This window comes from Moschus berezovskii, chromosome X (genome assembly GCF_049115385.1).
Source record: "Moschus berezovskii isolate FMDL1 chromosome X, NW_MosBer_1.0, whole genome shotgun sequence".
NCBI lineage: Eukaryota > Metazoa > Chordata > Mammalia > Artiodactyla > Moschidae > Moschus > Moschus berezovskii.
In genome coordinates this window covers 130,059,651-130,072,162 of record NC_142488.1, presented here as the reverse complement: position 1 = coordinate 130,072,162, position 12,512 = coordinate 130,059,651, and the positions used below count along the sequence as shown (strand labels likewise).

The 12,512-nt window shown below is 38.0% G+C and overlaps 1 protein-coding gene across 7 annotated transcripts in view; it reads left to right on the top strand.

Moving 5' to 3' along the window:
- ATP11C (ATPase phospholipid transporting 11C (ATP11C blood group)) overlaps positions 1-12,512 on the top strand; it is a 180,853-nt gene that overhangs the window by 84,156 nt on the left and 84,185 nt on the right. For 6 of the 7 annotated variants that reach the window (XM_055438206.2, XM_055438209.2, XM_055438211.2 and 3 more), the window contains exons 3-5: positions 2,805-2,894; positions 5,108-5,188; positions 6,983-7,090. In XM_055438206.2, the coding sequence (XP_055294181.1) occupies positions 2,805-2,894; positions 5,108-5,188; positions 6,983-7,090 (279 nt within the window). The remainder of the gene's footprint in view (positions 1-2,804; positions 2,895-5,107; positions 5,189-6,982; positions 7,091-12,512) is intronic. The other variant, XM_055438212.2, reaches the window with a different exon arrangement.

Genomic DNA, 12,512 nt, shown 5'->3' with positions numbered 1-12,512 from the left:
ACTTTACATAGTTAGCTACTTCATTTTAGCTGCTAACGCTTTCCTCATGATGCACAGAAATATTAGAACAAGTTATTTGGAGCTTTAGCTTTCTCATCAGCATTTTAAAGGCTAAATTAGAAAACTTTTGGACTTTGGGTAAAAACATGTAGTGTTCTAAAGTTTCCTTTTGTTTAAAAATTTTCAATTTAATAGACTCTCAAAACTGAGATTCCATTCATACTCTCTCCTTTAAATTAGGAAAGTTATTTATCAAAATTACAAGGTTTTGATTTCAAATTATATTAGATGATAGATTTGTGAGGGGGGGACCCACAGTTGTTTCAATCAAAGGCCACAGTTGGTGTACCAGTTGTTTAATTCACTATCCGTTCCGTTCTGTCGCTCAGTCGTGTCCGACTCTTTGTGACCCTGTGGACTGTAGCCTACCAGGCTTCTCCGTCCATGGGATTCACTATAGGGAAAATGAAAATGCATTGCACATACTTGGGAAGCTGGCATTTTTCTGAAGAAACTTTTGTAGAAAGTGAAAGTGAAGCCACTCAGTCGTGTCCGACTCTTTGCGACCCCATGGACTGTAGCCTACCAGGCTCCTCCGCCTATGGGATTTTCCAGGCAAGGGCACTGGAGTGGGTTGCCATTTCCTTCTCCAGGGGATCTTCCCGAGCCAAGGATTAAACCCAGGTCTCCCTCATTGCATGCAGACGCTTTACCGTCTGAGCCACCAAGAAACTTTTAAAACATGTTCTAGATGTCAGGGTTGCTTTTTTAGTTTAGGCTTACATGTTAAGATAGTATGGAAGATCCACTTACTGACTTCTCTGAGCAAGAACTGACTTTTGACCAAAATAATGTCCATTTTCAACATCATGTATGAAACAAATGCTCTAAACATTTTCTTCCTGTGAGTTAAAATTATTTTTGGTTTGTAGCAACTGACTTAAGTCTAAGAGTTTACTTTTTAGGTAAACAAGTCAATTTTAATAACTTGGTATATATAGCTTTCATTCCATTTCAGTTTTAATTAGAACACTATTTAAAAGTAGGCTTCTCTTAGTCTGCATTGAAATAATGTATGCTATATTGCATTTGTATTACAACAGAGACAAGAAGCTTAATTTACTTTTTAGTTAGAGCAGTGGAGGAAATGGCCAAAACACAAGTTTCGGTCAACATTTCTTGTATACCTTCTACATGCTGAACACTGTTCATATGTTTATATGTTCTCTGACCTCTTAGTAGTTTATGATCTGATATAGGAAAGAAGAGGGAATATAGTAATTGTTGCCTATCAAGAGACTGACCAGAGTTCCTCAAGGAAGCAGTTCATTTAGGAAGTTAAAACAGAGGAAAACAGTGGGGGCCTAGAAACAACAACAAAAATGTTCCATTCGACATGTTCACACCCCACAGAGGACTCTCACAGTCCCAATGTTTGTTTGTTTAATTTAAAACCCTTTACTTAAGGAACAGAAGGTCAACAAGCCAGAAGCTCAGCTGTTAGCCTTTTGGAGTTTAGTTTGTTGTTTTAGAAAACTGACCTTCAGTCATCGGGACAGTTATGTGCTTCAAAGTGACTGGACCTGTGGTTTTGATACCTTTTCTTTTTGGTCACACACTGCCTTGGGGATCTGAAAACTGTGGACTCTCTTCTCCCAAGTGATACATATCCACACACAAGTATGCACTTTGTGTTGAATAGGCTTCCCTGAGGCACTTCTATGAACCCTGGGAGAAGAACCTTCTAGGTTGGCTGTTGGTTGTAATGCAGCTGCTTCACTGAATATATTTGCCTCCATTCATCTTTCTATTCTTGGGATTCCCTGAACCTTGGGCCTATACACCTTTTAAAGGGAGGTTAGTAGTGAAGCCCCATCTATTGTATCATGCTCTGCAACTTTGGCTTTTTCAGTCACCTTACCTAATATAATGAATATTTTCTCACAAATGGAGACTGTGCAAGTATAAACTTAGATCTTTAGGTTAAGAAACATTTCTTTCTTTCTGGTTTCTGGTCTTTATTAAGACATCTAGAAAATGCAGATTTGGGTGATTTTAAAATGCCCAGGTCCTTGAGCTTAAGGTACCAGTGAGAAAGTCTTTGTGATTTGACAGCTGGCACAAGAGTTTTCTCCTCCTACGCGTGTACAATTTAGCATTGAAACCTTTACCCACTCACTGCCTGTTAATCAAAGTACAAGGTTGGTATGTTGTTGATTAAAATGTAAGCTGTCTATGACCTAAAGTTATGTGTACACCAAGGATGTCATGGAGGTGGGAAGCAGTGATAGGGACAGAATTTTATCTGTGATGATGATCAAGATTCCAAAGCTTAGCACAGCCAGAAAAATTAGTTTAATTAGTTCATTCATTCAACTAATTTATTGAGTGTCTTCTTTATGTCAGGCACTGTGCTAGGAGTTGGAGAAAAGTAATAAAAAGACTAGATGAATAGTCGGCCCTCTTAGATCTCAGTGCCTCTCGAGGGAGAAATTTTAATTAAAATATGCACACATAATTATTCACTGAAACGCGTGATCCCAGGGAAGTATAGGGTGATATGAAAGCAGATAACAGGGAACCTAATTTAGATTGGGCCAGGGAAAGCAAAGCTAAAGTACAGATGGCCCAGTCAGAATGCTTCAAGTGAAAACTTCACTCCTGCAGAGTGTTTATATGCTATACCTCTAAGCACACACTTATTCATCTGTGAGGTTTGGGTTTTAATATGTTTTAAAATTGTGATAATCTAGAATCTTTTCCAAGTTTCCTTTCTAATAATCTTTTTTTCCCCTCCCATATAGTATACACTTTGGAATTTCCTCCCAAAGAATCTGTTTGAACAGTTTAGAAGAATTGCAAATTTTTATTTTCTTATCATTTTTCTTGTACAGGTAAGAGCTCTATTAGAAACTTCATTTCTTCAAGCAGATTTTCAATCCGTTTCTAACCTTTAAATGCCCTGTGATTAAAAAGTTGTTTCATGGCTTATTATAATAACACTTTTTAAAGTACTAATATATTTTAAGCTGTACTCAATTTTATATATTTCTAAAGTAGCTCTTTCACTAGAAAACTTATTGAGACTTTGTTACTTTTTTTAAACTTTCATGGATTTCATATCTTTATTCATCTTAGAGGGACATGCATTGTGTACTTTTATATACAATGGTATATGTGAAAATTGAAAGTAGTTCAAATTAATAGTTTCACTTTGTTAAGCACCAGTTTCAGTTTAATTGAAAATTTATCACTTATCTTCTTGATCACCAGTTTTGCTTTTCCTCATTTATTTACTTTAAGGATGAAATCCTTGTACATTGGTTTGCTTCTCAGTGTTCCTACTAATGTTTTGTGTTTTAAATTTTAGACATTTTAAATTGCATCTTCCATCTTTCAGTCTATAAGCTATTAAAATCTTTCCCTTGCCAAAATTACCCTTTGAAAATTTTACTATATTAAAGGTTTTTCTTTTTCCTCGTTTCATTGTTTTAAGTGAAGCAAAAACATCCCAATAAAATGCATTGCTGATCTTAAGTGCTTCTGTTTATCCACTTTGAGTAAATAGTACTATAATTCAATTTAGCCCTGCAAGTTAAAACCAGTCTGGGTTGTGATATGAGGAAGAACCAATTTCAGTCTTGAATGACCGGGCATTTGAGGTGGAGCTCCTCTAGATCAATGGTGAGATGTCTTACAGAACAGCATAGAATAAATAAACTGTGTAGAAGATTATGCACACAATCATTCCACTTGGCATGTAGCACATTTCAGTTCAGTTCAGCAAGCACCTGTGTGCCAGGCAGTGGTCCAGATAACAAAGATTTTAGCAGGTACAGTAAAGATCAAGATTGCCTTTTCCACCCAGAAGGAATTTACTTTATAGCCAAAAAAGACAGTCATGTATTCACTCAATTTAATGTCGTAAATGTCGTAAAACTAGTATGAGCAAAATGCTATGCAGACACAGTGGAAGTTATGATTTTTCTTCCTACCCAAGAGAAGCTTGAGAAAACTTCAAGGAATAGGTGACTTTAAGACTTGAAAGATTAGAGAGCTTACGTGGTGAGGAATCCAGACTGATATCTCAGTGTGTGGAAGAAGGCACAGAGCTATGTTAAAGGAGAGTGACCCTGTGATCCTCTTTCCCTCAAATCTAGTTCTCTTTCAGGATTTCCTGTTTCAATGAATGACAACATCCACCTAGCCATGTTAATCAGATACTTGGGAGACACTTTTAACCACCACTTACAAGAAATTCCTTACCAGTGTTGCTTCCTAAATGTCTGTGGAACTTCTGCTATCACCCTCGTCCAAGCCATCATCTCTTACCTGGATGAGTGTACTAGCCTCCTCGATGGACTCCCTCCCTCCACTTTTGTTCCCTTCCATTCCATTTTCCACAAAGCAATGAGAATGGCCTTTATGGAATGTCGTTCTGTTCACGTGACCTCTCCCTGCCTAAAAGCTTCAGTTATTTCCCACTGTTTGTGAGATAAAGAATGAACTTTCGTCTGGAGATCCCTGCTAGGTCTGGCCCCTGTCTCCCCTCCAGCCTCTTCTCACACCACATGCTTTTTTGCCGCTGGCTTCATTTTCTCACAGGTGCCACATGCCCTCCTCCCATAGAGACTTTGTATATGCGCCTCACTGCGCCTAGGAAGCCCTCCCTTCCATCTAGTTAACTTCTATATACTCTTCAAATTTGACTTGTTTTAATGTCTGGTTTTCACTGTAAGTTGCCAGCTCTTATGAGGACAGGTACTTTTCTCCATCTTGTTTAAAATAAAGCAGCATCTCTAGAGCCTGGCTGATAATAGCACAAAGGCTGACAGAATGGTGCTCAACAGACAGATGGTAAATGAATGGACATATTTCAGTCTAGGGGTTAGTCCAAGCTGGCATGAAAACTAAGCCTAAATTTAGAACTATTTTCTTAAATTAACGGCTATGTGGATTGCTTTTGTTTTAAGGAAGGTTAACATTCACGCTGCTACCGGGGTATGTTTTGTTTACATTTTTGTCTGAAATGTTTGTAGCATGTAAGAGCTACATATAAGTTAATGGCTTCTTTTCATTTTACTCTCAATTTACTTTCTTTACCTAGGTCACAGTAGACACACCAACTAGCCCAATTACCAGTGGACTTCCACTTTTCTTTGTTATAACTGTTACAGCCATCAAGCAGGTAAATTTCTAATTTATAATTATGCTTGCATTTCAGTCCTGTCTGACATGAGAATTTATATTTTGTTCTTATTGAAAACCCATTAAAATGGTTATAAGACACATCTTTAATTTCTTTGCTCCTTTCTTCCTATTTTTTTGGAGGGAGGAATATAACCCTAAAAGGAGAGTAGGTAGAAGGTACACCTCTCTCAGGGAGTGGGAAGTAAATTTGTGATGTGCATTGCATTTTTCAATGTGCTGTATCTGTCTGAAAAATTCCCATTCTTGTGGACTTTTTAAATTGCCACCTATAGCAGAGAACTCAAGAGTGCGTGTGTGTGTGTGCTAAGTCACTTCAGTCACGTCCAACTCTTTGTGACCCCATGGACTGTAATCCTCTGTCCATGGGATTCTCCAGGCAAGAGTACTGGAGTGGGTTGCCATTTCCTTCTCTGAACTCAAGAGTATAAATACTTTAATTTTGTTGTCTTTTCTGATGCTACTGAAGGAGTGCTTTTGACAAATTCCCAATGAAGTTGAAAATGGAAACAGGAAACGTGGTTAAGGAGTAGTTAACAATGTCTTTCCTGTACCAGAAGCTGACAGGTTACAAGGAGACTTTTAGACAGTACTTATCAAAGTCCTTTAGAAAGCGTCCCAAAGAATGTCCAAAAAGAACATGGTTACCTTTCTTTTTGGGGTTATCTGGTCTTCTATCTTGCCTACCCAGAACTGAAAGGATATTTTATCAAGTGTTTGGTTGCTAAATAAAGACTTTGGGAATGTTATTTCCCTGAGGCTGTTAAGATTATTTTCTTTAACATCATAGAATTGCTGGTTCCAAGAATAGCCTGTTTGGTTTTCAAAAAGCTCTTACTGATTCATTTTACTCCCAATACTAGTTCATGTTGGGGCCTTTGTTTCCTCACTGACATCACTGAAAGTGCCCATATGAAGTGATAGCCTAAGCTTTGCCCTAAAGAAGGACAGGATAGGAATCAATATATAGCACCTGAGAGAAAAAGGGGAAGGCGATCAAGAGACTTTTCAAACAGTTATATTTGAAAAGGTACAGACCCTATTATAAGGAAAAAAAGCAAAGTAATGTAAAAAAGGAGATGGTGCTCAAGCAAATGGAGTTCCTCCATTCTTACTTCTTTTGGCTTAAATTACTCTAGACCAAAGAAAGCCCAAAGGAAAATGAACTCATTACTTTTAACTCTAAAAAACGAACATCAGTTTATATTTTCTTTGTCACCAAGTCAGTGGAGAAATTTAACTGTTGATCTCTAAAACTTATCATAGATACTGTTTCAAAATAATCCTACTTGCTCTTTCTATTCTCTGTCTCTGAGAAGGAGTTATATTTCCATGAGATGATCACTCCCAACAGTCTAATATGGAAGAAAGTGTTTAAGTGATTTGGTCTGTAAGAAAATAAAACCTGGAAAAAATTTCTTTCAAATTAAAAAGTAGAGAACATTAACATTAACTTGACTAAGAACAGAATTAGAAAAATAAATCAGTCCTTCACAACTGAAGAATATTAAGTCTCTATTACCTGTATTTTTATTAATACTTATCTCTAGAATGGAGGAACCTTTTAATGCAATAAAGCTTTTTACCTAAGGGATATTTTGAAAGCATATTTTCATTTTTGCTGCAAAAATTTACAGTGTTGTCTCTTTATTCTGCATTGAGAGTAATATTATAACTACAAGTATCTGCTGTGACTCAGAGAAGGGGTTGTAGAAATTTATTAACAACTTTACTTCATTATGTGAGTTTGACTATGTCCTTATTTTTATTCTAGGGATATGAGGATTGGCTGAGGCACAGGGCTGACAATGAAGTCAATAAGAGCACTGTTTACATTATCGAAAATGCAAAGCGAGTGAAAAAAGAGAGTGAAAAAATCAAGGTATTAAGTTTTGTAGTACATTCTCTTTTTTAAAAAAATTATAGTGAGAACACATCATTTTAAAATGTACACTTCAGTGGCATTTCATACGTTCTCAGTGCTGTGCAACCATCACCACTGTCTAGTTCCAGAACATTCTCACTGCCCCAAAAGGTAAACCCCCATAGCCATTAAGTAGTCATCCTGCATTCCTCCCTCACCCAGGCCCTGGCAACCACTAATCTTCTTTCTGTCTCAGTGGGTTTACCTGTTGTAGGTATTTCACATAAATGGAATCATATACTATGTGGCCTTTATGTCTGCATTCTCTTGCTTGTTGCTATCTTCTTGAGGTTCATTCATGTTGTGGCATGTATCATTACTTCATTCCTTTTGATTGAATAATACTCCGTAATATAGCCATACCACATTTTGTTTATCCACTCATCAGTTGATGGACATTTGTTTTCTTTCTACCTTTGAGCTATTAGGGTGCTTCCCAGGTGGCTCAGATGGTAACGTGTCTGCCTGCAATGCAGGAGACCCAGGTTCGATTCCTGGGTAGGGAAGATCCCCTGGAGGAGGAAATGGCAACCCACACCAGGATTCTTGCCTGGAAAATTCCATGGACGGAGGAGCCTGGTGGGCTACAGTCCATGGGGTCGCGAAGAGTTGGACACAACTGGGTGATTTCGCTTGAGCTATTAGGATTGTTGGTGATATGAATATTCATGTACAAGTTTTTGTTTCAAACAGCTCTTTCCCATTCTTTTCAGTATGTAACTAGGAGTGGAATTGCTAGGTCATGTGTTGATTCTAGTTTTTATGAATCACCAAACTGTTTTCCACAGCAGCCATATGCCATTTTATATTCCACCTCCATATATGATAGTTGTAAGATATTGTTTTTTTTAATATCTCAGTTTAATTTTTATTCAAATTAGCCATTGACTATTATTATACAATAATATTCCTGTTGATAAAATTTTTGACTTGTCCAAATCAAATAATAGTTTTTATACCGAGCAAATTTTATTTTAATTAATGTAAACTTTAGTCTTTAGAGCCGCAAAACTGAACAGAAATTATGGAGTTCATATACAGTCCTTTTCCCTATACAGGTACAGCCTTCCTCACAATCAGTACCCCCCACCAGAGTGGCATATTTGTTACAATCAGTGAACTTCCAATGACGTATCATTATCACCCACAGTGATAGTCCACAGTTTAGGTTAGTTAGTTTTCACTCTCGATCATGTATGTTCAGTGAGTCTGAACAAATATATAAGGACATGTCTCAACCATTACAGTATTATACAGAATCATTTTACTGCCCTAAATATCCACTGTGCTTAGCCTATTCATCCCTCCCTCCATCCCCTGGTCACCACTCTTCCTTTTACTGTCTCCATAGTTTTTCATTTTTCTTAGTGTCATGTGGTTAAAATCATACAGTATATAGCTTTTTCAAGTTGGCTTTTTTCACTTAGTGACATGCATTTGAGTTTTCTCCATCTTTTCATGGTTTGATAGCTCATTTCTTTTTAGCACTAAATAATATTTCATTGTCTAAATATACCAGTTTATTTCTTTTTTTTTCATCTTTTCATCTTTTTCTTTTTTAATTTTTTTAATTTATTTTTATTGGAGGCTAATTATTTTACAATATTATATTGGTTGGTTTTGCCATACATTGACATGAATCCGCCCCGGGTGTACATGAGTTCCCCCCTCCCACCAGTTTATTTCATAGTCACTTGCTTACTGAAGGACATCGTGGTTGCTTCCATGTTTTGGCCATTACAAATAAAACTATTATAAACATCTATATGCAGGTCTTTGTGTGAATATAAGATTTCAATTCATTTTGGTAAAAACCAAAGAGTGTGATCTGGATCATATGGTAAGAATATGTTTAGTTTTGTAAGAATTCCAGACTATCTCCAACATAGCTACCCATTTTGCATTTCCCATAAGCAGTAAATGAGAGTTCTGTTGCTCCACATCCTGGCCAGCATTTGTTAGTATTCTAGATTTTGCCCATGCTAAAGACTGTATTGGAGAAGGAAATGGCAACCCACTCCAGTGTTCTTGCCTGGAGAATCCCAGGGACGGAGGAGCCTGGTGGGCTTCCGTCTATGGGGTCACACAGTCACACACGACTGAAGTGACTTAGCAGTAGCAGTAGCAAAGACTGTATAGTGATATCTCATTTTGGTCTTAATTTGCAATTCCCTAATGATATATGGTGTTGAACATAATTCCATATGCTTACTTGCATTTGAATATCTTCTTTGGTGAGGTGTCTATTAGGTCTTTTCCCCAATTTTTAAATCAGATTACTCATTTTCATATTGTGAAAATTGATATCATTTCTTTGGTATATTTTGGATAACAATCCTTTATCAGATATGTCTTTTACAAATATTGTATCCTAGTCTTAAGGTATTACTTATTTTTACTTTATTGTGTTATTGGGATAAAAAATAAGAACAGAATTAGAAAAATAAATGATAGTCCTTCACAAAGAATATTAAGGCTCTAATGCCTGTGTTTTTATTAATACTTATCTATGTTGTTCATTCACTAAGTTGTGCCCAACTCTTTGTGACCCCTTGAACTGCAGCACACTAGGCTTCCCTGTCCTTCACTATCTCCTGGAGTTTGCTCAGACTAATGTCCATTGAGTTGGTGATTCCATCCAACCATCTCATCCTCTGTCACCCCCTTCTCCTCCTGCCCTCAATCTGTCCCAGCATCTGGGTCTTTTCCAATGAGTCAGCCCTTCACATCAAGTGGCCAAAGTATTGGAGCTTCAGCTTTAGCATCAGTCCTTCCAATGAATATTAAGGACTGATTTCCTTTAGGATTGACTGGTTTGATCTTCTTGCTGTCCAAGGGACTAAACAGTCTTCTCCAGCACCACAGTTTGAAAGCATCAAACTTCGACACTCAACCTTCTTGATGGTCCAGCTCTCATATCCATACATGACTACTGGAAAAACCTTAGCTTTGACTCTGCAGGCCTTTGTCAGCAAAGTGATGTCTCTGCTTTTTAATATGTTGTCTAGGTTGGTCATAGCTTTTCTTCCAAGGAGCAAGCATCTTTTAATTTTGTGGCTGCAGTCACCATCCTCACTGATTTTGGAGCCCAAGAAAATAAAGTCTGCCACTGTTTCCCCCTCTATTTGCCATGAAGTGATGGGACTGGATGTCATGATCTTCGTTTTTTGAATGTTGAGTTTTAGACCAGCTTTTTCTCTCTCCTCTTTCACCTTCATCAAAAGGCTCTTCAGTTCTCTTCAGTTTCTGCCATTAGAGTGTTATCATCTGCATAGCTGAGGTTGTTGATATTTCTCCAGGCAGTGTTGATTCCAGCTTGTGCTTCAACCAGCTCAGCATTTCACATGATGTACTCTGCAAATAAGTTAACTAAGCAGAGTGACAATATACAGCCTTGATGTACTCCTTTTCCAATTTTGAACCAGTCCATTGTTCCATCATGTCTGGTTCTAACTGTTGCTTCTTGACCTGCATACAGGTTTCTCAAGAGACAGGTAAGGTGGTCTGGTATTCCCATCTCTTGAAGAATTTTCCACAGTTTGTTGTGATCCACAAAATCAAAGCCTTCAGCATAGTCAATGAAGCAGAAGTAGATGTTTTTCTGGAATTCCCTTGCTTTTTCTATGATCCAACAGATGTTGGCAATGTGACCTCTGGTTCCTCTGCCTTTTCTAAATCTCGCTTGTACTGGAAGTTCTCAGTTCATGTAGTGCTAAAGCTTAGCATGAAGGTTTTTGAACATTACCTTGCTAGCATGTGAAATGAGTGCAATCTGCTTATCTATAGAATGGTGGAACCTTAACACTAAATTTACCATCTTAACTATGTTTTAAGTGTACAGTTCAGTAGTGTTAAGTATTCACATTGTTGTACAATGGATCTCTACAACCCTTTCATTTTATAACACTGAAACTCTGTATCCACTAAACACTTATTCACCCTGCCTCTAGCCCTTGGTAAACATTTTTCTATTTTCTGTTGCTGTTACTTGGACTACCTTAGAGAGATACTTCTTGTGATAGGAAATGCATAGTATCTGTCCTTTTGTGACTGGTTTATTTCACTTAGTATAATGTCTTCATATGACAGGATTTCCCATTTTTTAAAACTACACAACCTTGATAATATATTAAAAAGCAGAGACATTACTTTGCCAACAAAGGTCCGTCTAGTCAAGGCAATGGTTTTTCCCGTGGTCATGTATGGATGTGAGAGTTGGACTGTGAAGAAAGCTGATCGCCGAAGAATTGGTGCTTTTGAACTGTGGTGTTGGAGAAGACTCTTGAGAGTCCCTTGGACTGCAAGGAGATCCAACCAGTCCATTCTAAGGGAGATCGATCCTGGGTGTTCATTGGAAGGACTGATGCTAAAGCTGAAACTGCAATACTTTGGCCACCTCATGCGAAGAGTTGACTCACTGGAAAAGACTCTGATGCTGGGAAAGGTTGGGGGCGGGAGGAGAAGGGGACGACAGAGAATGAGATGGCTGGATGGCATTACCGACTCTGTGGACATGAGTTTGAGTGAACTCCGGGAGTTGGTGATGGACAGGGAGGCCTGGCGTGCTGTGATTCATGGGGTCGCGGAGAGTCGGACACGACTGAGCGACTGAACTGAACTGAACTGAATACTCCATTGTATGTATATACCACACTTTATTAATTCATCAGTTGATAGATGTTTGGTTTGCTTCCACCTTTTGGCTATATGAATAATGCTGCAGTGAACACAGGTATGCAAACAGCTCAAGTTCTTGCTTTGAATTATGTTAGATATATACCCAGAAGTAGAATTTCTAGATTGTAATTCTGTCTTTAATTTGTGGAGGAACCTCCACACTATTTTCTATAATGGATGTACCATTTTACCTTAGTGCCTAGAATACACAAGGCTTTCAACTTCTCCTGGTCCTCTTGAGGACTTGTTAGTTTCTGTTCTTTTGATAGTGGGCATCCTGATTGATACAAAGTGATATCTCATTGTGGTTTGCATTTGCATTTTCCTAATGACTGGTGATGTTGAACATCATTTCATATGCCTATTGACTGTTGTGTATCTTCTTTGGAGAAATGTCTGCCCAAGTCCTTGTGTTAAGTGTTAATTGCTCAGTCATGTCTGACTCTTTGTGTCCCCCTGGGCTATAGCCCACCAGACTCCCCTGTCCATAGAATTTTCCAGGCAAATACTGGAGTGGTTTACCATTTGCCCTACCCAGGGATCAAACCCAGGTCTCCTTCATTGTGGGCAGACCCTTCACCGTCTGAGCCACCAGGGAAGCAACTCCTTGACCCAATTTTTAATTGGGGTATTTGTTTGTTATTGAGTCATGGTAGCTCCTTATATATTCTGGATATTAACTCCTTGTCAGCTATATGATTGG